This window comes from Toxorhynchites rutilus, chromosome 2 (genome assembly GCF_029784135.1).
Source record: "Toxorhynchites rutilus septentrionalis strain SRP chromosome 2, ASM2978413v1, whole genome shotgun sequence".
Classification (NCBI taxonomy): Eukaryota; Metazoa; Arthropoda; class Insecta; order Diptera; family Culicidae; genus Toxorhynchites; species Toxorhynchites rutilus.
Genome location: NC_073745.1, coordinates 187,401,257 through 187,424,888, shown reverse-complemented (window position 1 = coordinate 187,424,888; position 23,632 = coordinate 187,401,257). Strand labels below are relative to the sequence as shown.

General features: G+C 41.0%; 2 protein-coding genes across 2 annotated transcripts; one reads left to right on the top strand and one right to left on the bottom strand.

Annotated features, from left to right (window-relative positions):
• Positions 1 to 1,722: 1,722 nt before the first annotated feature.
• LOC129764243 (chorion class B protein B.L1-like) lies at positions 1,723 to 2,331 on the bottom strand. Its single transcript, XM_055763131.1, has 2 exons — positions 2,285 to 2,331; positions 1,723 to 2,220 (listed from the first exon to the last, which is right to left on the bottom strand). The coding sequence occupies exons 1-2, from the start codon at positions 2,291 to 2,293 to the stop codon at positions 1,789 to 1,791; spliced, it is 441 nt and encodes a 146-aa protein (XP_055619106.1). The 5' UTR covers positions 2,294 to 2,331; the 3' UTR covers positions 1,723 to 1,788.
• A 783-nt stretch (positions 2,332 to 3,114) lies between these two features.
• LOC129766530 (cuticle protein 63-like) lies at positions 3,115 to 3,663 on the top strand. Its single transcript, XM_055767097.1, has 2 exons — positions 3,115 to 3,123; positions 3,208 to 3,663. The coding sequence occupies exons 1-2, from the start codon at positions 3,115 to 3,117 to the stop codon at positions 3,661 to 3,663; spliced, it is 465 nt and encodes a 154-aa protein (XP_055623072.1).
• Positions 3,664 to 23,632: the final 19,969 nt, after the last annotated feature.

Below are 23,632 nucleotides of genomic sequence, written 5' to 3'. Positions count from 1 at the left end.
ATGCGAAAATAACATGGATTTCACATAACTTCGGGATGAAGCATATGAATCTGGCATCCATTTTTTATTTAGGGTCGTCCATAAAGCATGTGACTCATTTTTTTTTTGATTTTATGGTACCCTTACCCCGTAGTATTTTTTACATACTTTTTTATACAATTTTATGATCTTTGATTACAAGCAACCCAAGCTCAAAAAGATCACGTAGTTTATTGATGTACCCCCAAATCAAACAAATTCTGCTATAAATATAAAAGATTTTCTTTAGATTACAAATTAAAACAATCTTTTTCTTCTTCTTCATAACTGTCATCAGATTCATCGACATCTTTTCCTGATTTAACAATTGTTTTCTTCAATAGAAACATTACTTCATCTGAAAGTTTTTCACAGTTACTTTTTTTCCTTTTGAAAATAAGTGTTTACTAATAGATATGTGGAGATAAGATGCTTATTAATGTGATAAATGTGTGTGTTTGCACTTGGAAAAATAAGTGCCGGTTTCGGCCAATGGGAAAAAATAGTTCTTGAACATTGGGGTTTCTTCAGCGTCAATAATTGCGTTTACACCAATGGTTTTCGTCAAAAAAAAATACGGCTTGGTCGTTAATGGGTTTAAGATAGAGGGCGCTATATTTTTCAATTTTTTTGTCTTGAAACCCGAGGTTTTTTACATAACATATCCAGAAATCAAAGAGGTGTTTCCTTTCGTTTTTGAGTTATTATTAAAAGTTAAAAAAATATTTTTGGATCATCGGTTGACTTTAATTAGTTAACTTAAAGATAACTAGACTTAAAGTTATGAATTTTGGAAAAAAGTCGTTTTTGGAAAATGGGATGTTTGACGAAATATTGCATGTAGTTACAACCGTGGCAAATTGCGGCAGAAAACCTTAAAGCTGGTAAATTGTCATCTCGAAAAACCAAATTTTGTCAAAAACTCTGGGACTTTTTTTTTGAAATACGAGGTATGGTTTTGGGTTTTGGGTTTGGGTATACCCTATGTAAAATATTAGATCATTCGGACTTCATTTAGTAGTGTCGCAGACGTTGAAATTTGGATGTTTTTCAAACCAAAAAATTACCGGGTTCACAAAAAACATTTTTGATGTTAAATGTCTTTGAATTGTATGACACATTGATATTTACAGTTATCTACAAAAATATTTCTTGTCAAAAATCGACTTTTCTGACAAAAAAAAACGACCTAGCGCAAAAAAATGCGCGAAATATTTTTTTTTTGAGATGGTAGAAGAAAGACTCAAACTTTGACCGTTTTGCCCTACTCTCCTTTAAATCGGATTGAGCTGATATTTTGCATAGGGTGTTTTTCGAATGGTGAACATTTTTTATCTAGTAACTTTTTGAAATTCGAAATGATCATTTTCATTGACACCATAATGCATATAGTTAACTTCTCCGAGATCTTAACGAAACCTACAAAAATGTGGACAGTTTCAAAACTTTCCACAAAGTATCGGTTTTTTCTAAGCATGTGCATTGAACACTGAGACAAATCTTGACAGTAGAGAAGTTTTGTGCAATAATGAAGCGGATGTTGAACATGAGACAAACATTGAGAATTTTAGCCAGATAGAAAAAAAAACAGAAGCATCGAAGACTCTAACCGATTGGAGATAGTAGAGTGAATGAATGAATATCATATCATTCCTAGAAATCATCGATATTTCGGATAAATGATGAATAATTAGCAAATCGTGATTCAAGAAATTAGGGCAACTGCGCTGTTGATTTATTCATTCAATGTCGTTTGTCTGTGTTATCTATTTAGTAGACCAGGTTATGCCCAAGTCCGATACCATGGCCGTATCCGAAACCGATTCCATTGCTGTATCCGAGTCCGATTCCGCTGCCAATACCAACTCCGACAGTACCAATGGTGTTGTAGGTTGGAACAGTGCGAACAACAGCGGGGGTACTATGGACAATAGTAGGGGCACTGTGAACGATAGCGGGGGCACTGCGCACTACGGTGGGAACAGTGTGGACAACAGATCCAAGATTGCTATATCCAAGACCACTGTATCCGAGGCCACTATACCCCAGGCTGCTGTATCCGAGGCTGCCATATCCGATTCCGCCGAGGCCGCTATATCCCAACCCAACGGTTTGGGACTTTTCCAAATCATCAGTCTTTTTTTCGTTGGCCGGTGGTGGAGCTGCAGCAGCCAATGCCACAAGAGCAAGCAAGCAGATAAACTGAAATGGATCAAATAATTACATTTCGGACCCCGATTTGTTAACAGATAATCCTTTCTCGTACCTTCATCATTTTGAATGGGTGATGGAAATTGTCAACTATCCGGAGGCCTTCGAGAAACTGATATCGTCTACAGAAATTTCGCTCTATTTTATATGTTGCTCCAGAACGATAAAATTTTGTCTTCATTAACATATTTGCAGATTTCGCATCCCACCCAAAATTCGGTTTCACTTTGTTCCCAAAAATAGCATATAACAAAGTTTAGAAATAGTAATTTTTTATCCGTTTGTAGCTTGACATTTTCCTTCATTTGAACTTTCGGGATAGGAGCATATAATAACTATACATAGACTGTGAATAATCTGCAGGTGGTATATGAATTATACCATAATATTTGTTATTGATCATAATCATTTAATACACGTTTCATGAACATAACGGTATATTGTTCGGATAAGACTCAGCTGGATATCAATCGAATGAAGGCAATGAATTAGTGATAATAATTATAATACAGTATTTTTCAGTATTTTGGGGCATGTAACTGTACCAAGATCATACTAAATGTATCGCTCGATGTTATTTCTATCATCATTTCGACATGTTTATATGAATATACATATAGATTGGACACATATGAGTATACGCATAAATATAAGAACGCACTATTTCAAGACGGCGATCCTCGTTTTCATATTTTTATGTGCTATGCTACGATCCATCAACTCGCAAAATGGTTTAATTGCGTCGGAAGATAAAAAATATGCTAATGAGAGGAGTTGATTGAACTATTTCGAGAAGTTGATATAAAAGAAAGTGAATTTTCTATCGACGGTATCAGTTCAATATTAGCTCTCATATTGTTAACAATTTCTATTGCCGAATTCAAAATGATGAAGGTTTGTTGAAAGGTTTTCTCAGAACTTTTAATAACCTCTTGTAGACTCCGGTAGACTTTTTTATGAACATTTGTTCCCTTTTAGTTTGTCTGTTTGTTCGCTCTAGTGGCAGTGGCTGCTGCTGCTCCACCACAGGCCTCCGAAAAGAAGACTGATGATTTGGAAAAGTCGCAAACTATTGGATTGGGATATAGCAGCCTTGGTGGAATTGGATATAGCGGACTCGGATACAGCGGCCTTGGATACAGCAGTGGACTAGGATATAGCAGCCTTGGATATAACAATCTCGGATCAGTTGTGCACACTGGTCCCACTGTAGTTCGTAGTGCCCCAACTATTGTTCGTAGCGCCCCAGCCATTGTTCATAGTGCCCCGGCTATTGTGCATAGTGCCCCCGCTGTTGTCCGTACTGTTCCAACCTACAGTTCGGTTGGTACTGTTGGACTTGGTCTTGGCACCGGTGTTGGACTGGGATACAGCAGTGGTATCGGTCTCGGATACGGCCATGGTATCGGACTCGGTCATAACCTGATCTACTAATACGAAATGAGAAGCAATGATGTACGAGAACAATGTAAGAAATAATGCAGCCTTAACTGTAGTAATGTATTGGGACCCTGAATAAATTCTGGATGATTATTCGTGAAAATTGTTGCTTTATTTAACAAAAATGTATTATTGGAATTAGCCTCGATCACCAGTCATCGCTTTGGTAACATTTCTGCTTGGTTAAAGGGCCCATCTTTTGTAGTTACTGATGCTATTTATTTTGGCATGTTCGTAATACTACTTGGGCTGAAAAATTCCAGGATTTTTATGAAAACAATCGTTTTGTGCAAAACTTTATTTAATTCCTATTTCCTGCTGGGGCTACGTCATGTCTATGGTCTATGCCAACAAGCCAGCGACGATTGATGAACTTCGTACGAATATCAAACGTGAAACTGCAGCAGTATCGACCGATTTATGCTTGATAACCGTCGAAAACATAGTTTCCTTCGAGGACAATACACTTGACAATACGAGTTTCCAACTTTTAGATTCTGTTTCTGTAGTACAGGGCGGACTTGATTATATACAGTTTTGGATTTATTTTCACTGTATATAATCGAGCGAAAAAAAATTTTTTAATCATTTTTATGCATAAATTCTTGGTTTTTTTTTATTAAAAAAGAAGATTATAATTTTTCATTCATCTTCTTGAAGTCATTCAATACCTTTCTCATTAAAATATCCAAATTCATTTGAAAGGTGATAGAGGATCATATTTGATGAAAAATTCCTCCTACCCATATGTTTGAATTTCAACATTGACAGAGTTATAGAACTTTTTGTTTGTTTCGGTCTCTGTTGCCTCAAACTGGCGCTAGATTAAATAGTACGCTACAGAAGACGATTCTGTTGCTTCCATTAGAAAGATGAGAAAATTTTGCACAGAATATAGTTGTATAAAAATAAATTACGGCGCAGATCTAAATAACATTTTCGAAGTGAAAAAAATTCAAAGCTAGTAATTTTTATTGTGTTATTATTAATTTTATCCCAAAAATTCATATTAATCTTTATTGTTCCAATCAATTAAATCAAAGCTTTCTAACCGCTCTACAATGTGTTCTTTGACACCCAACTTCTATCTATCATAATTTCGCTGCAATATCGATATAAACGATTCCTGGTGAAAATTGAAGCAAAAACTTAAAAAATCACGATTTACATATAAAACTCACTCAAATTTCACCTTAACGTTGGAAGGTAATATTTTTTTTGTGAAATAAGTAATATTTGAAAAATTAAGAAAAATATTCAAACTGTATATAATCGAGTCCAAAATTGTATATTAGACTGTCAAAAAAGTCCTGCGGTATTTTTTTGAATTTTCATTTGTTCATAAAATTAGTTACAATCATCTGTTTTAAGTCAAATATGCGCCGTTTTGTTCGATGACTTGTTCCCAACGAGATGCCAACTTCATAATACCCCTGTTATAGAAACTCGCTTCCTTATTGGCAAAAAACTCGGATAGCCAATTTTCACAGGCCTCTTTTGTGGCTAACTTCTGACTACCTAGCTCGTTCGCCATGGACAAAAACAGGTGGTAGTCACTTGGTGAAATGTCCGGACTATACGGCGGATGCAAAAGAACCTCCCCTCCGAGCTCCCGGAGCTTCTGGCGCGTCACCAAAGAAGTGTGTGGCCTGGCGTTGTCCTGATGGAAGACAATACGGCCTCTGTTTATCAAAGATGGCCTCTTCTTCATGAGTGCTACCTTCAAGCGGTCCAGTTGTTGGCAGTACAGGTCCGAATTGAGCGTTTGGCCATAGGGAAGCAGTTCATAATAGATTATTCCTTGACAATCCCACCAAACACACAGCAGAACCTTCCTGGCCGTTAATGAGGGCTTGGCCACCGTCTGAGCCGCTTCAGCGGGCTTCGACTACGACCGTTTGCGCTTCACGTTGTCGTAAGTGACCCACTTTTCATCGCCAGTCACCATCCGCTTCAGAAACGGGTCGATTTTATTGCGATTCAGCAGCGATTCACATGCGTCGATACGGTCAAAGATGTTTTTTTGCGTTAACGTGTGTGGCCCCATACATCGAGCTTCTTTGTGAATCCAAGCTTCTTCAAATGGTTAATAACGGTTTGATGACTTATCCCCAGCTCTTGGCCGATGCTACGGCTGCTACCAAGCCGGTCTTTCTCGGCTAATTCAGCGATTTTGTCGCAATTTTCGACGACAGGCCTTCCGGAGCGTGGCGCATCTTTGACGACCTCTACACCAGAACGAAAACGTTGAAACCATCGTTGTGCGGTGGAAATGGAAACTGTATCGGGTCCATAAACTGCACAAATTTTATTGGCAGCTTGAGATGCATTTTTGCCTTTGTCATAGTAGTACTGTAAAATATGTCGGATTTTCTCTTTAATTTGCTCCATATTTGCGACACCATAACTCACGAACGACTTAACCAAACAAAACACTGTCAAGGACTATATTATAGCGCGCTTTCCAACAAGCTATAGTATGACTCGATACAATGAATACAACTAGAACTACGCGCTTACAACGACACCTCGCGGAAATACCGCAGGACTTTTTTGACAGCCTAATATAACCGAATCACATATAATACGACATGTAGCAGTAATCTTCGAAATATGCCTAAGTTTTTGTGATGACTTCCTCATTCGGTGTGTTTCTCTTTCCCTGGAGCCACCCCTTGAAGTTTGGGAACATATAGTAGTCGCTGGCGACCAAGTCTGGAGAATATGGTGGGTGATAAACCAATTGGAATCGTAATTGGTCTAACTTGGGCATCGCTTTTAAGGACGTTAGCGACGGTGCGTTATCGTGATGGTACAGAACTTTTTTCATCACCATATGGGGCCGTTTTTTTCTTTATTTCGTTGTTCAGTTTGTCCAATAACGCTGCATAATACTCTCATAATACTTTCCCGGTCGACCGTTGGTCTTTTGGCCGGCTTGTCAGCCACTCTGCAGACTGCATATTGAATTCAGGAGTGTGGTAACGTTTCATCCATTGTCACAAGATGTCTAAAGAATTCCACTCGATCACGCTTCAACAACGCCAAACCGGCTGTTGAATTATCAACGCGTCGCTGTTTTTGGTTGACGGTCAGCAAACGCTGCACCCATCGCGTGGATAGCTTTGTCATGTCCAAAATGTCGTGCAAAAAGTATCACACTCATTCTTTTGAAATGTCTACGGCCTAAGCTAACTCGCGTAACTTGTCTTTACGATCGTTCAAAACGAATCGATGCACTTGTTTTTCGATTTCTGGAGCCTCTTTTGGCCTTCCAGAGCGAGGTGCATCTGCGGTGCTTGTACGAAGTAGCGTAGCGTACGAGCGACAAACCCGACATTTGCCGGGGGCGCTAACCCTTTGGGGTGCCAAAACCAAAGAATTTTCAATTGCAGTTTCTTCCCCGTATTATTATTCATCTTTCAATTGAGTAAAAAAAATCTATCATGAGTAGTTGTTTCTGTCCGTACATGAAATCAATGACCTCTTTTTGATTTTCGCAAAACTGAAACACCCAATTGCGTTGTTTTACAGTTATTGCTTACGGGCGGGCTCCTGCCTGGCAGGTAGATGAATAATGAATAATGAATTTTTGTGATTTTTTTTCGGATGTTAGGATTAGAATGAAACACTCGGGTATTTTGTTAAAAGCTGGATGCGCAAATGCTGTTTGAAAATCGGTACCTTGCTGGTGGTATCGGTTCTGAAGCAACGGGGTGTCGCAGAACGAATTTCAATAAATATTTCAAAACCTAAAGCGTAACATAGGGGTTTTTGAAAATTGGAAAATCGATATTTAAAAGCTCATCGAAAATCTAAAAAAATAGATACGATGGTCATTCAAAAAATAAGTTTCAATGCCTCAGAAATCGCGGAAAAATGTTGGAGGTGGAGTTTTGTTAGCAATTCGTTCGTCCAACATTTACATTTTATTATGTCAACAACATTTACCTCCCAATTCTACGGGTGTCAAGCAAGTGTGGGTGATTGTGACCCTACCAACAAAAAAGGTGTTTATTTGTGTGTATATCTTCCTTCGGACCGACTTCGCGTTTTGAGTTGGTAAATCAACACATCATTTCGATTTTTTGGGTCTTATCGACGATGAATGTTAATGACGATATATTTGTTGTCAGTGATTTCAACCTGGCTTCAATCAACTGGATCAATAATTATACAGGATTCTACCACTTTCGCATCAATGGCTCTAGTATAACATCTCTAGTAACATCTTTGCTGGCCTGCTATAATACTGCTGATCTTCAGCAATTGAATGGTCTTCAATGACACTAACAGATTACTCGATCTTTGTTTCGTCAGCCGCGAACTTGCTTCTAATTGCGCGGTTCTTGAGGCACTCGAACCACTAGTCAAACGATGCAGACATTTCCCACCGCTGCAAGTAACATTACATCATTCGTCTTCGTGAAATCGAGGCCGCCGGGTGTATTTTCTCCCGTCTGGTGATACCGTTATCTTGTGATACTGTTGTGATACCGTTATTTTCGCTGCTGGTGAAATAATTGTTTCACCCAAACGGGATTTTTGGACTGCAATAGTGTGAAGCAAACAAAGCGGAAGGAAGAAGACCTGCATCGCGGGCGCTGTGTGCTGGCGTGTTTATCGCCATATTATCGTCATCGAAATCATCATCGCACTGTGGAGCCATACACCGTTGCAGCTGTGCTGTACGATCGACACGCGGTTCGCTGGGAACCGTTCTAATTCAACCGCACGGGTGTGCGATATAAGTATATTTTTTATTAGATTAAGGTTTTTAGTTTAAGAAATAATCAGAAAAAAGATTGAGAAATCACTGAAAAATTGTACATCTGCCACTTTATATGGCAGAATGCGGAGAACCCGTTGACATGGAGATTGAATCCACTGTCTATCCCTCCACATCTACGGGAGGTGGGAAGTCGCTTAAACGCGTTCCCCTTTCAGAAGAAGTCTTTTCGGGGGAGGAATTAACCCACCTAAACAAGCCCCCCTCAAGAAAATTTGCAAACCTCTCCTCTTCACCCCCTCAATCTCCTGCTCCCGTTCCTCCTCTCGCTCCCGTTCTCGCTCTCCCTCTCGCTCCCACTCCCGTTCTCGCTCCCCCTCTCGCTCCCGCTCCCGCTAAACACCCGATCACGCCCCCCAACCCTGCTGTTTCCGCTTCCGCTCAACAATCGACCCCGCTTTCCTCTCCTGTTGTGTCTCCACCCCGTGTCAAGGTTTATCCAGAAAATGCAACTGGAACTGGCCCATGGATTGTTTTCTTCCGACCTAAACCTAAAGGAAAATCTCTGAATGTCATTCAGATCATGAAAGATTTGACAAAAAATTATTCCTCCGTGGTCGAAATTTCCAAGGTTCGCCCGAACAAACTGCGTGTTGTCGTGGCTGATCGGAAGCAAGCTAACGCTATTGTTGTCGACAAGCGGTTCATTTTAGAATATCGCGCATACGTGCCCTGCCATAACGTAGAAATTGCGGGAGTGATTACAGAAACGGGTCTGACGTGTGAATTTATTAAAAAAGGAAATGGAAAGTTCAAGAAGCTCCCCTCGATGGAAGTCGAGATCTTGGACTGTCGCCAATAAGGCAAAGTCTCCCAGGAAGGGGGAGAAACTAAATTCACGCCGTCCGACTCATTTCGAGTAACTTTTGCTGGTTCCGCTCTCCCTGACTACGTTATGGTGGACAAATTGAAACTGCCGGTGCGACTCTTTGTGCCAAAGCCCATGACTTGCAACAAATGTAAGTCAGTTGGTCACACTTCAGATTATTGTGCCAACAAGGAGCGCTGTGCAACTTGCGGAGAGCAACATGTGGGGGAATCCTGCAGTGCGACTGAGCATAAATGTCCATATTGCGGGGGAACTCCACACGCGTTCTCAGCTTGTGAAACTTATAAGAGTTGCTGGGAGAAACAGAAGCGCTCTTTAAAGGAACGCTCGAAGCGCACATTTGCGGAAATTTTAAAGGGCGCTTCTCCACTGACCCAACAACAACAACAACCAATCTCAACACACAATACTTTTTCCTCGTTGCCAGTTGATGAAATGGAAGCGGACACAGCTAGCAGGGACACACCGTTAATTTCCAAAGGGAATCCCCGGCGCAAGAATGTAACCACTCCCAAAGTTCAAGAACAAATCCCCCCGGTGATACCCCCTGTTAGCTTGCCTAAAAAATCTAGTGCCGCGGACAAGCAAAATCAGGTTCCTCCTGGCTTCCGTGGGAATAGTTCACCTTCGAACGACCCAGCACTCGAGGGGACATCAAAAACCCCAACTGTCCCTATTTTTTCGTCCAGTTCAACTTCCCAATCGGGATTTATAAAGTTGTCTGACCTTCTGGATCAAATCTTCAAGTGTTTTAATGTTTCCGACTCCATCAGAACCATTGTCATCTCAATGCTTCCAGTATTAAAGACAATTTTGCAACAATTGATGCAAACATGGCCCCTCCTTGCAATGATTATCTCTCTTGATGTCTAATTTAAATAGAGAGGTCGGCGATATCACTGTTTTACAGTGGAATTGTCGTAGTCTCATCCCTAAATTGGATACATTCAAATTTTTAATTCATAAATTCAATTGTGATGTTTTTGCTCTGTCCGAAACTTGCTTTCTTCTCAAAATGATCTCTCTTTCCATGATTTCAATATTATACGCTTGGACCGTGATGACAGATACGGAGGGGTGCTATTGGGGATCAATAAGTGCCACTCATTTTTTCGAATTGACCTTCCACCTATTGGAGGGATTGAAGCTGTTGCTTGTCATGCAAACATCAGAGGCAAAGACCTCTGTATTGTCAGCTTGTATTGGCCTCCGAGAGCTGCAGTTAGCCACAAGAAACTTGTTGACATGTGCTCACTCCTTCCTGAGCCACGATTGATCTTGGGAGACTTCAATTCTCACGGAACTGCCTGGGGGGAACAGTACGACGACAATCGTTCATCGATGATATATGACCTTTGTAACAGCTTCAATATGACCGTTTCGAACACTGGGGAAACAACACGTGTACCTAAACCTCCTGCTAACCCAAGTGCTATTGACCTCTCGCTTTGCTCGAATTCATTATCGTTAGATTGCAAATGGAATGTAATCCAGGACCCCAACGGTAGTGATCACTTACCAATCAAAATTTCCATCACCATTGGGTCGAATTCTTCTGAATCTATAAACATGGCATATGACCTCACAAGACACATTGACTGGAAAAAGTATGCGGACGCGATTGATCTAGCCATCAATTCCAGAGATGGTTTACCTCCATTGGAGGAGTATAACTTCCTTTCTCGTTTGATCTATGACAGCGCCGTTCGCGCTCAAACGAAACCCATTCCAGGTTCCACCATTTCCCGAAGGCCTCCCAATCTATGGTGGGATAGCCAATGTTCCAAGCTTTATATAGAAAAATCGAGTGCATTTAAAGCTTTTCGGAAACGTGGAACTCCTGAAAATTTTCAAACGTATTTAGCCCTTGAGAATCAGTTCAAAAATTTGATCAAAGGGAAAAAACGTGCTTATTGGCGAAATTTCGTGGGAGGTTTGTCACTAGAAACGTCAATGAAAAAATTATGGAAAGTGGCTCGAAACATGAGAAATCGCTCTTCAACGAATGAAAGCGAAGAATATTCACATCGATGGATTTTTAATTTTGCACGAAAGGTTTGTCCCTATTCCGCTCCCGTGCAAAAAATTGTTCGAAATATACCTCAAGATAGGTGCGATCTTGATTCTGAGTTTTCGATGGTAGAATTCTCTCTTGCTCTCCTTTCATGTAACAATTCTGCTCCGGGATCGGATCGAATTAAGTTCAACTTGTTGAAAAACCTCCCTGATGTGGCGAAACATCGCTTGTTGAATTTATTCAATCGGTTTCTGGAACATAATATTGTTCCAGATGATTGGAGACAAGTACGAGTTTTAGCTATTCAAAAACCCGGAAAACCCGCGTCCGACTTCAATTCGTACCGCCCAATAGCAATGCCGTCTTGTATACGGAAATTGTTGGAGAAAATGATCTTGTTTCGCCTTAATCGATGGGTTGAAACGAATGGCCTTCTCTCAGATACACAATATGGGTTCCGCAGGGGCAAGGGGACAAATGATTGTCTTGCGTTGCTTTCTTCAGAAATTCAAATGGCTTACGCCGAAAAAAAACAAATGGCTTCAGTATTCTTGGACATAAAGGGGGCCTTTGATTCAGTTTCAATAGAGGTCCTGTCAGACAAATTACACTCTCGGGGTCTGCCGCCTCTATTGAATAATATGTTATATAACTTGCTTTGTTAGAAACATTTGAATTTTTCTCACGGGGATTCGACAGTAAGTCGGGTCTCCTACATGGGACTCCCCCAGGGCTCATGTTTAAGCCCCCTTTTGTACAACTTCTATGTAAGCGACATCGATAATTGCCTTACAAAAAATTGCAGCCTAAGACAACTTGCAGATGATGGATTGGTGTCTGTCGTAGGATCAAACGAATCCGACCTGCAAGGACCCTTACAAGGTACTTTGAACAATTTTTCAACCTGGGCCATTGGGCTAGGGATCGAATTCTCCACGGAGAAAACAGAGATGGTGGTTTTTTCTAGGAAGCATAGACCAGCAAAACCAAAGCTTCATCTTTTGGGTAAACCGATCACTCATGCTATGTCATTCAAATATCTTGGGGTCTGGTTCGACTCCAAATGTACTTGGGGGGCCGATATTAGGTATCTGAGTAAAAAATGTCAACAAAGAATAAACTTTCTCCGTACAATTACCGGCACCTGGTGGGGAGCCCATCCCGTAGATCTTATAATGTTGTATCGAACAACTATTCTCTCAGTGATGGAGTATGGCAGTTTCTGTTTTCAATCAGCTGCCAAAACACACCTCATTAAACTCGAGCGAATTCAGTATCTTTGCCTCCGTATTGCGTTGGGATGTATGCCCTCAACGCATACCATGAGCCTCGAGGTTTTGGCAGGCGTACTCCCACTAAAAGATAGCTTCAATTTATTATCTCTTCGGTTCCTCATCCGGTGTAAGGTTATGAACCCATTGGTGATCGAAAATTTTGAGCAGCTGATCGAGCTAAATTTTCATTCTGGATTCATGAGCTCATATCATGAATTCGTTTGGGGGTCTTCGTAGCCACTTGGTTACGCGTTCGCTTACCAAGCGATCGATCGTGAGATCAAACTCAGGGCCCTCAATTGACCATCTTTGTGTTGTTATAGAATAACTACGTCCACGCAACCATCATCAGCGATGGAAATCGATCCACGGTGGAACAAAGATCGATACATCCATACAACTGCTCTGCTCTGCAAGAAACATCGGGCTGCTGTTCTATAAATAACTCAACAATGATCAATATCAACTGTCTCCGCTGTCCGGTCTGTTGAACAATGGATGAACAGAAAGAATACCCTTACACCTAAATGGCTACTACTGTGTAATTTACCATAATGTAATGGAACAGAAAACTTAACGCCTAAATGGCTACTACTAACTACTGTGTAATTCACAATTCATAGAAACATAAACATATGTACATGTACACGATTAAACCCGGCTCTGTTACAGCTAAAATGCTAATGAGCCTAATAAATAAATGGGATAAAAAAAAATGAATTCGTTTCCATGCAGGTTGATCCTTTTCGTATTTTCCCTACCGTGTTTGTTTTCCTGACTACATCAATTCCTCTGTGCATTTTGATCTGTCCATGAAGCAGGATATCCATGGGGATCGTTCCTACGATTTTCGAAGCAAAGTATGGGCGTGTCAATTGTGATAATATGTACTTTACTGATGGGTCCTCTATGTCCACAGGATTTGGAGTGTTCAACAAATTTTTTAGCACCTCACACAGTCTTCAGTATCCTTGCTCAGTGTATATTGCTGAATTGGCAGCAATACACTGGGCGCTGGACAGCGTCGCCTCACGACCTGTTGAACACTATTACATTGTAACGGATAGTCTGAGCTCTGTCGAAGCTATCCGTTTAGTGAGGCCGGAAAAGCACTCGCCGTACTTCCTTGAGAGAATACGAGAAATTTTGAGTGCTTTATCCAGACGCTGTTATGTCATTACCTTTGTCTGGGTCCCTTCACATTGCTCAATTCCGGGTAATGAGAGGGCTGACTCATTAGCAAAGGTAGGTGCAATTGAAGGCGAAATTTATCAGCGTCAAATCGCCTTCAATGAATTTTATTCTTTAGTTCGTAAAAATACCATCGTTAACTGGCAACGCAAATGGAACGAAGATGAATTGGGCCGGTGGCTCCATTCAATTATCCCTAAGGTTAGCCTCAATCCGTGGTTCAAAAGTCTGGACTTGAGTCGGGACTTTATTCGCACCTTCTCCCGACTCATGTCCAATCACTGTTCGTTAGACGCGCTGCTTTTTCGTTTTAATCTTGCCGACAGCAATCTCTGCGGTTGTGGCCATGGTTACCACGACATCGAACACGTTGTTTGGTCGTGCGAGTTGTATCTTGTCGCCAGATCGAATTTAGAAAACTCCCTTCGGGCTGGAGGAAAGCAGTCCAATGTGCCGGTGAGAGATGTGTTGGCTCAGTTAGACCTTGATTACATGTCCCAAATATATGTTTTCCTTAAAGCTATCGATCTTCGAGTGTGATTGTTCATACATCCTTTTCCCCTCTTTTTCGTCCTTCGCGAGCTATCGGTTCCCTTCCTACTATATTAGAATAAGTTAAATTGTAAACACATATTAAATGTAAGGATAGTTTTAAGAATTGAGTATGAAGTGTCAGTGTGAATGAGAATGTGAATGTGAATGTGAATGTGAGTGCGAGTGTAAACACACATCTCCTTACATCCCATCCTTTTCCTAATGAAAATGTATCACCCTTCTAAACTCGAGTCGACCGCGAGTAATCGGTTTCCTATTTCATTAACCATAGAATTAAGGAAACAACATGTTGATATATGCTAGTTGAAATATAGTTAAGAGTTTGGCTCCATTAAACTTATGTAACTGAGCCTGTAAAAATAATCGGATTAATAAAAAAAAAGTAACATTACGTTTCCGTCAGGCTTGTTCGTTTCGTAATACAATAGACACCGTTTCCTACGATCATCGTAAAGCTGACTTCGAAAAAATGATCGCTTTTTTTGATAATATCAACTGGGACGATGAATTTCGGGATTGTGACGCGAACGCCATATTGTTGTTTATGCAATCGATCAGTTCGTACCAAAGAAAATTCCGTCCCCACCCACTAACCCACCTTGGTCCAATCTTCGACTGATGCGACTAAAGTCATGTAAACGTGCTGCTTTAAAGAAATTTTGCAAACAGCGTACGGTCGTGTCAAAACGGAATTATAACAACGCCAACAAACAGTATAAGCGACTTAACAATCGGCTTTACCAAGCCCATCAACGTGAACTACGAAACAAGCTTAAAGTGAATCCGAAAAGTTTCTGGAGACACGTGAATGATCAACGGAAAGAGTCAGGGTTACCTTCTTCTATGTTCAATGCGGATCAAGAGGCAACGGATACAGTGGGAATTGCTGATCTGTTCCGGTCGTAGTTTAGTAATGTTTTCGTCAACGAACATTTGTCTAGAGACCATATATCAGCTTTTTTTTTATCTGTATTATAGTGACTTTCAACTCATTTGGCTGGTTCGTCACTTTTACTTCCATTTTTGGAAGAATGTCGGGAGTGAGAATTGAACACGTGACCTTTAGCGTGAGAGGTGTGGATGTTACCACTACACCAGATCGCCTCCACATATATATCAGCTGCCGCTAGTGAGGTTCCTATACATCGTGTCATTATGTCGCATCCGCCAATTTCGGGTGATGACGTACGGAAAGCTAGCCTCCGTCTCAAGAATTCTGTCTCCGTTGGTCCAGACGGAATATCTTCGCTCGTCATTAAGAATTGCATTGAAGTTTTGTTCTCACCATTAGCATCGATCTTCAACGTCTCGTTGAATTCTGGAATTTTTCCCGAGATCTGGAAGTTCTCGTTCGTTTTTCCTAAATTCAAAAAGGGTGATAAGCAATCGGTTACGAACTATCGCGGTATCGCTGCTTTATGTGCAGTCTCTAAACTATTTGAACTGTTGGTGCTGGATTATTTGAAGTGCAATTGTTCCAGCTACATTGCCTCTGAGCAACTCGGGTTCATGCCGAAGAGATCTACTGCTACAAATTTCGTATAGGTGATCATGTCAAGAACATGTAAAACGCGAGAATTTACACACAACAATGTTATGAGTCAAACATTATTATTAAACATTTCCCCACTCGTTCGAGAACTCGCGAGTTGATCGGACAAGTTTGAGAATCGATCCGATAACGGTGTTTTTTTTTTCCACGCAGATTTATATTGTGCTTTTTTTCATCAGCGCTTGCGAGTGAAGCGAGCTCAATAAAAAGTGGTGCACGATCGAGACGCTGAGGATCCAGTTCAGATCAACACACATTCATCACACGTTACACAGCAGCAGCAAGTAGAAGTTTATTTTTCTATTGTTCCATTTATCATTCCTTCAACCTCCTGTGTACGATTTACACCATTGTCCAACATTGTATTTACCAAATCGGCAAGCGTTGGCATTAGGGGTGTACATTTTTCTTACATTACCGTTGAACTTTTGTTGAAACTTTTTTTCATTTTTGAATTTATACAATAAAAAATTGAAATAAATATAATTTATATATACCTTGAATACAAATATAATTTATTTACTCATTTATTTTTTTCTTTTTTTCTATTATTATTCTATACTGTTCACATCGAACAGGTGACTAATTTATTATTATGGCTGAGGGCGGGGAGGATCCCCCATCCACGTCATTGAATGTTTCTGATGCTGACCCACCTCCTGAAGAGCAGGAGGATGAAGCAGACGTTAAGGAGGAAAATTCTGTGTATGAAGTATAAAGTTCTGAAGATGAGGAAATCGATGAAAAACATGATTTTCGTCTAAAGGAATACCCGGAGGGATTCAAAGGTCCATTCATTGTATACTTTAGACGAAAATCAAAACCTCTTAATGTCATTCGCATCTCAAAAGAACTAACGCAGAAATTTTCCAAAGTTACTGAAATTACTCGGATGGGGCCAGACAAATTACGAGTTGTCGTCTCTCGCAGGACCCAAGCGAATGCAATAACGCGCTGTGATCTCTTTGCGATTGAGTATCGCGTATACGTACCCTGTTGCAACGTTGAAATAGACGGTGTAATAAACGAAAAGGGTTTGACTCGAAAAGAGATACTCGATGGTGTCGGTCGCTTCAAGAACTCCTCACTTAAAAGTGTGAAGATTCTTGAATGCGATCGACTGAAGTCTGTGTTACTTAAAAATGACAAACGAGTTCTCAATCGGACAAACTCTTTTCGTGTGACATTTGAGGGTTCCGCTCTTCCAAACTACGTTGCAATAAGTGCACTTCGTTTACCTGTTCGGTTGTTTGTACCCCGGGTAATGAAATGCAATAAATGTATGCAACTCGGTCACACGGCCGCCTATTGTTGCAATAAACAACGTTGCGCAGATTGTGGAGAGAGTCATGATGGGTCTTCTTGCGCAAAAGAGCGCAAGTGTCTTCATTGCGACGAGGCTCCACATGATCTTTCTCAATGCCCGATGTACATACAACGAGGGGAAAAACTCAAGCGTTCCTTAAAGGAACGTTCCAAGCGGACTTATGCAGAAATGCTTAAGAGTTCCGCTTCAACGACTCAGACAACCCTACTCCATTCTGCAGAACGACGAGCCTGTTGCTGACGCTCCCAATGCAGGAAGTTCCGGTACATCGCAGGGTGCCATTAGGAAAAGAAAAATTACTTCTTTTCCATCACTCCCCAGAAAGAAGACCGAAACATCCCAAATTGGAATGAAACCTCGTATCGAACGTGCTGAGAATAGACCGAAGCAAGTACCTCCTGGTTTAAGTGGTTCTTCTACGCACCAGGGGTCCTCAGCACTTCCCGGAGCAGAGCCCAACACGTCTGTTCCTTTTTCGCGGTCGAGGCAACAGCCACAATCTGGCTTGCTTGCGCTTTCTGACCTGGTGGACAATATTTTAAATGCTTTAAATATAAATGACCCTTTTAAAAGCATAGTATTATGTTTGCTCCCGATTGTGAGAACATTTTTGAAAGAAAAATGTGGTTTTTTAGCAGCGTTCATTTCCCTCGATGCCTGATTCAGTGCAAGAGGTCAAGGATTTGACCACTGTAATACAGTGGAAATGTAGAAGCATCATCCCTAAACTAGATCAAATTAAATTTTTAATTCATAGTTCTAACTGTGATGTATTTTCCCTCTGTGAAACATGGCTTTCTTCAGCCGACGAACTGAATTTCCACGATTTTAACATTATTCGCCTCGATCGAAATGACTCGTTTGGTGGCGTACTATTGGGGATCAAAAAATGTCACTCCTTCTATAGAGTCACTCTCCCATCGATGACAGACATTGAAGTTGTCGCTTGCCAGACACAAATCAATGGCAAAGACCTCTGCATTGCCTCGATATATATTCCTCCAAGAACTATGGTTGGCCGCCATCAGTTTTTTGATATCATCGAGGCACTGCCGGAGCCGCGGCTAATCTTAGGTGACCTCAACTCCCATGGAACAGCATGGGGGTCACACTACGATGACAGCCGTGCCACGTTGATTTATGATCTGTGCGACAACTTCAACATGACAGTTTTAAATACAGGGGAAGCAACTAGGATAGCCAACCCTCCTGCACGGGCAAGTATGCTAGACATATCACTTTGCTCTTCTTCGTTATCCCTGGATTGCACGTGTAAGGTAATCCAAGATCCCCACGGTAGTGACCACCTGCCAATAATTTTATCGATCGCCAATGAATCAGGTTCTCGTGAGTCAGTCGATATTGCGTATGACCTCACGAAAAATATTGACTGGAGAAAATTTGCAGAAATAATATCTGAAGCACTTGTTTTAATGCATGAACTTCCTCCACTCGAAGAGTATAATTTTATATCGAGTTTGATTTACGAAAGCGCACTTCAAGCTCAAAAGAAACGTGTTCCTGCTACCACTTTCCGACGTCGTCCTCCATCACTTTGGTGGGACAAGGAGTGTTCAAAGGTCTACCTTGAAAAATCATCCGCTTTTAAAAAATTCCGGAAAACTGGACTAGTGGAATGGTTTCGAAAGTACCAAGCTCTAGAAGCCAAACTAAAAGGTCTGATTAAAGCAAAAAAGCCTGGATATTGGCGAAAGTTCGTCAAGGGAGACCGCTATGAGCACTCTTTGGAATACGGCTAGGAGAATGCGTGGCTGGAACCATACAAATGAAAGTGAGGAATACTCTGACCGTTGGATTTTCAAATTTGCAAGAAAGGTTTGTCCCGATTCCGTTCCTGCACAAAGCGTCGTACGCGACATTCCGCTCCAATGCGACTATGAGAATTTTTCGATGGTAGAATTCTCAATTGCCCTCCTCTCATGTAACAATTCAGCTCCTGGGTCGGACAAGATTAAATTCAACTTGTTGAAGAATCTTCCCGACTTGGCGAAACAGCGTTTGCTGAACTTGTTCAACAAGTTTCTGGAGCTGAATATTGTCCCACATGACTGGAGGCAAGTGAGAGTGATAGCCATACGAAAACCCAACAAGCCGGCTTGCGATCACAACTCGTATAGGCCGATTGCAATGTTATCCTGTATTCGTAAATTGTTAGAGAAAATGATTCTACTTCGTTTGGACAAGTGGGTTGAAGCGAACAATTTGCTGTCAAATACGCAGTTTGGCTTCCGCCGAGGTAAAGGGACGAACAATTGTCTGGCGCTGCTATCTTCTGAAATCCAAATCGCATTTGCTCGCAAAGAACAAATGGCTTCCGTTTTCCTCGATATCAAAGGGGCATTTGATTCAGTTTCCATGGAAATTCTCTCAGAGAAACTTCATAATCGTGGACTTTCACCAATTCTGAATAATTTCCTGTACAATTTACTGTCAGAAAAGCACATGTTTTTCAATCATGGCAGCTTGAAATCTTCCCGATACAGTTTTATGGGCCTACCACAAGGCTCCTGCCTAAGCCCCCTCTTGTACAGTTTTTACGTCAATGATATAGATGATTGTCTAACTAGAAACTGCACGCTGAGACAACTTGCAGACGATGGAGTTATTTCCATCACGGGTACTAATCCCGTCGTTCTGCAAAAGTCGTTGCAAGATACCCTGAACAATCTGTTCACGTGGGCCCTAAAGCTGGGTATCGAATTCTCTACGGAGATAACTGAAATGGTCGTTTTTTCTAGGAAGCACGAACCCGCCCAATTCCAGCTTCACCTATCCGGCAAAACGATCAAGCACTCGATGTTTTTCAAATACCTTGGAGTATATTTTGACTCTAAATGTACCTGGGGAATACACATTGCGTATTTGAAACAGAAATGCCAGCAAAGAATCAATTTTCTCCAAACAATAACCGGAACATGGTGGGGTGCCCATCCAGGAGACCTCATTCAGTTATACAAAACAACGATATTATCAGTGTTAGAATATGGCAGTTTTTGCTTCCGATCAGCTGCCAGGATTCATATTCTCAAGCTGGAGATAATACAATATCGTTGCTTGCGTATAGCAATGGGGTGTTTGCATTCGACACATACGATGAGTCTCGAAGTTTTGGCAGGAGTACCCCCGCTTACTCTTCGGTTCACAGAATTATCCTACAGATTTCTCATCCGTTGCAAGATCATGAATCCATTGGTGATTGATAACTTCGAAAATCTACTCCAACTGATTCCTCAGTCAAGTTTTATGTCTTTATACCATGAGTACCTTACCCATGACGTGCACCCTTCACCAGGCATCTCCAACCAAGTTTGCTTCCCATACTTTTGCAATTCCTCTGTCATTTTTGATCTGTCCATGCGACAAAAAATCCATGGAATCCCAGATCATCTGCGCTCAGATTCTATTCCGCCGATATTTTCGGCAGAATATAGGGGCATAGTTAGATCTGATAAAATGTTCTTTACTGACGGTTCATTCATAAACGGGTCCACTGGCTTTGGCATTTTTAATGAAAATTCCAGTGCCTCTTTCAAACTCAAAGATCCTTGTTCCGTGTATGTTGCTGAACTGGGTGCGATATACTACGCACTGGGGATCATTGAAACATTGCCCATCGACCACTATTTTATTTTTTCAGACAGTCTCAGCTCAATAGAGGCAATCCGCTCAATAAAGATTGATAAACGCTCATCTTATTTCCTAACTAGAATAAGACAACTATTGAGTGTTTTGGTCGAAAAATTATTCAAGATTACCTTAGCATGGGTTCCCTCTCATTGTTCGATTCCGGGGAATGAGAAAGCGGACTCGCTAGCTAAGGTGGGCGCTTTAGAAGGCACACTTTTTGAAAGGCAAATTGCTTATAATGAATTTTTCCACATTCCTCGTCAGTACACGCTCGTAAGTTGGCAGCGCATGTGGAGTGGAGATGAGTTCGGTCGTTGGTTACACACGATTATCCCTAAGGTCTCGACGAGTGCATGGTTCAAGGGATTGAATGTAGGTCGTGATTTCATTCGCGTGATATCTCGGCTTATGTCCAATCACTACAACCTAAACGCGCATCTCTATCGCATTGGGCTCGCAGCAAACAATCTTTGTGATTGTGACGATGGCTACCACGACATCGAGCATGTTGTCTGGTCGTATATCCGGTTCCATACTGCTCGCTCTCAGCTCTCTAGAGCACTGAGAGCACAAGGCAGACAATCGGAGATCCCCGTCCGGGATATCTTAGGTAGCCGTGATCCTGATCTTCTGCTTCATCTATACCTGTTCCACAGAAACGCCGATGTCAACGTTTGATGATGTTTCCTTCGTTGTGTCTCCGTTTTATATCCCTCCTATCCGATCGATAAACTTTTACTTAGTCGCGGCAATACATACACACACTCTTTACAGATACACGGGCCAAAGGTTGTGCAGTCCACTGATCATTCAACAAGAGCCAAAGGTTGTACCGCTCATGACAACTCTACATGAACTGATGATTGCGCCGGTTAGTGACCATTCTATCCTGGATTCCTCGAGTCGAGAAAGACGCACCACGCTAGATATGAGGTACAGACTAGGGGGGCGTTGCTGATTAAGGGTCAGCTGCATCCCAATAGGAAGTATCCCGTGTCGGGCACACGTACAGAGCATTGGAGACAGCAACATCCGAATTACGAATACACTTGTAATACTAACCTCGAGCCAACCGCGAGTAATCGGTTACATATTACTAACATAGATAATAAGAAAAATTGTCAAAGTATTGAACTCCCGGCCCCGTGAGGCTAACGCCATATGAGCCTTGATAAAAATATATATTTTGGAGAAAAAAAAACATTATTTTTTAAGAAGTCTCCATAAAAAAATGTCATGTATTCCTGAAACTATAACAGATAGAAAGTATTTGACAAAAGTTCATATTTTAATAGGATCTAAAACTTCGTCAACTACGTCAAATCGCGATCTTAACTTTAAACAAAATAAAGATTAGTAGTAATTTTTTGTTGTTGTTAGAAAAAAAATTTCCCTGTAAAATTTCCATCTTCCAATGCATGGGTGACTTGTTGGAAATTGTAAGGGCTCTTCACATATTTTAATGAGAATTAAAAAAAACGTTTTTGAGAAAAATGAATTTCAATTTTGAAAATAATTTGAACGACTGAACGACGAAATAAAGTAAAAACGGCCCCATATGGCGAAGAACAATGTTCTGTACCATCACGACAATGCACCGGCTCATACGTTCTCAAAAGCGATGGCCAAGTTGGACCAATTACGATTTTAATTGGCTGCTCACCCACTATATTCTCCAGACTTGGCCCCAGCGGCTATTATATGTTCCCTAACCTTAAGCAGTGGCTCCAAGGAAAGAGATTCACATCGAATGAGGAAGTTATCGCAGAAACTGAGGCATATTTCAAAGACTTAGACGTTTCGTACTACAGAAAGTGAATCGAAATCCAGTTACAATGGCATCGTGCGAACTCAGTTTCAGCAAGCTTAAATTGATTAAAAATTTTCTGCGTTCTGAAATGAATCAAACCCGACTCGATGTCTTCATTCGATCGACATTCGCTAAGACCCTGTTTTTGATGCAATAGTGGATCATTTTGCTTCAGCTAAAGCACGCAAAGCAAAAATTTGACTAGAGAATAAGCGAAGCTGATATGAAATTTCTAGCATTCTAAATAAATACGATTAAACTGCTCAAAGTGAACATTGGTATAAGTGGATAGTTTTCACAAAATATCACAATCTCAAAACTAGTGAAGGAATCGAAAAAAGCGGTACTTTTGGGGCGCTATTTTCATAGTTTGCCGGGGGCGCTGTCTACCCTCACTACGCCGCTGCTTGTACGGCCCATTTTAAATTCACTAAACCACCGATAAACTGTTGTTCTCGGAGGGACAGAAGTGGAATAACATTTCATCAACCACTGCATTGATTATTCAGGAGTTTTTCCCATCAAAAAACAATGTTTGATCAAAATACGATATTCCTCATTTTCGATTTTCTATGCGAAGTGTCAGGAAGTGACACTTAAACAACTGTAGTTTGTGAACAAGTAAACGAAATGTTTTGAAAATTCACGCATAAGCTAGTGACAGATGTACTCCCCGAAATTTTTTTTTTTATTCAAAATATATATTTTATTAAGGCTCATATGGCGTCAGCCTAACGGGGCCGGGAATTCAATATTTCGACAATGTTTGCTTACAACTCCTCGAAATGAATCTTGTTAATTTGTTTAGTGGCGCCGATGTAGTATATTTCTTCGATGTGAATTGCAAATTATTATTTGGGAGTCTCCGTAGCCACATTGGTTGCGCGTTCGCTTAGTAAGCGATCGATCGTGAGTTCAAAACTCAAAACTGGCCCTCATTGACAATCTTTGTGTTGTTACAGAATAACTAC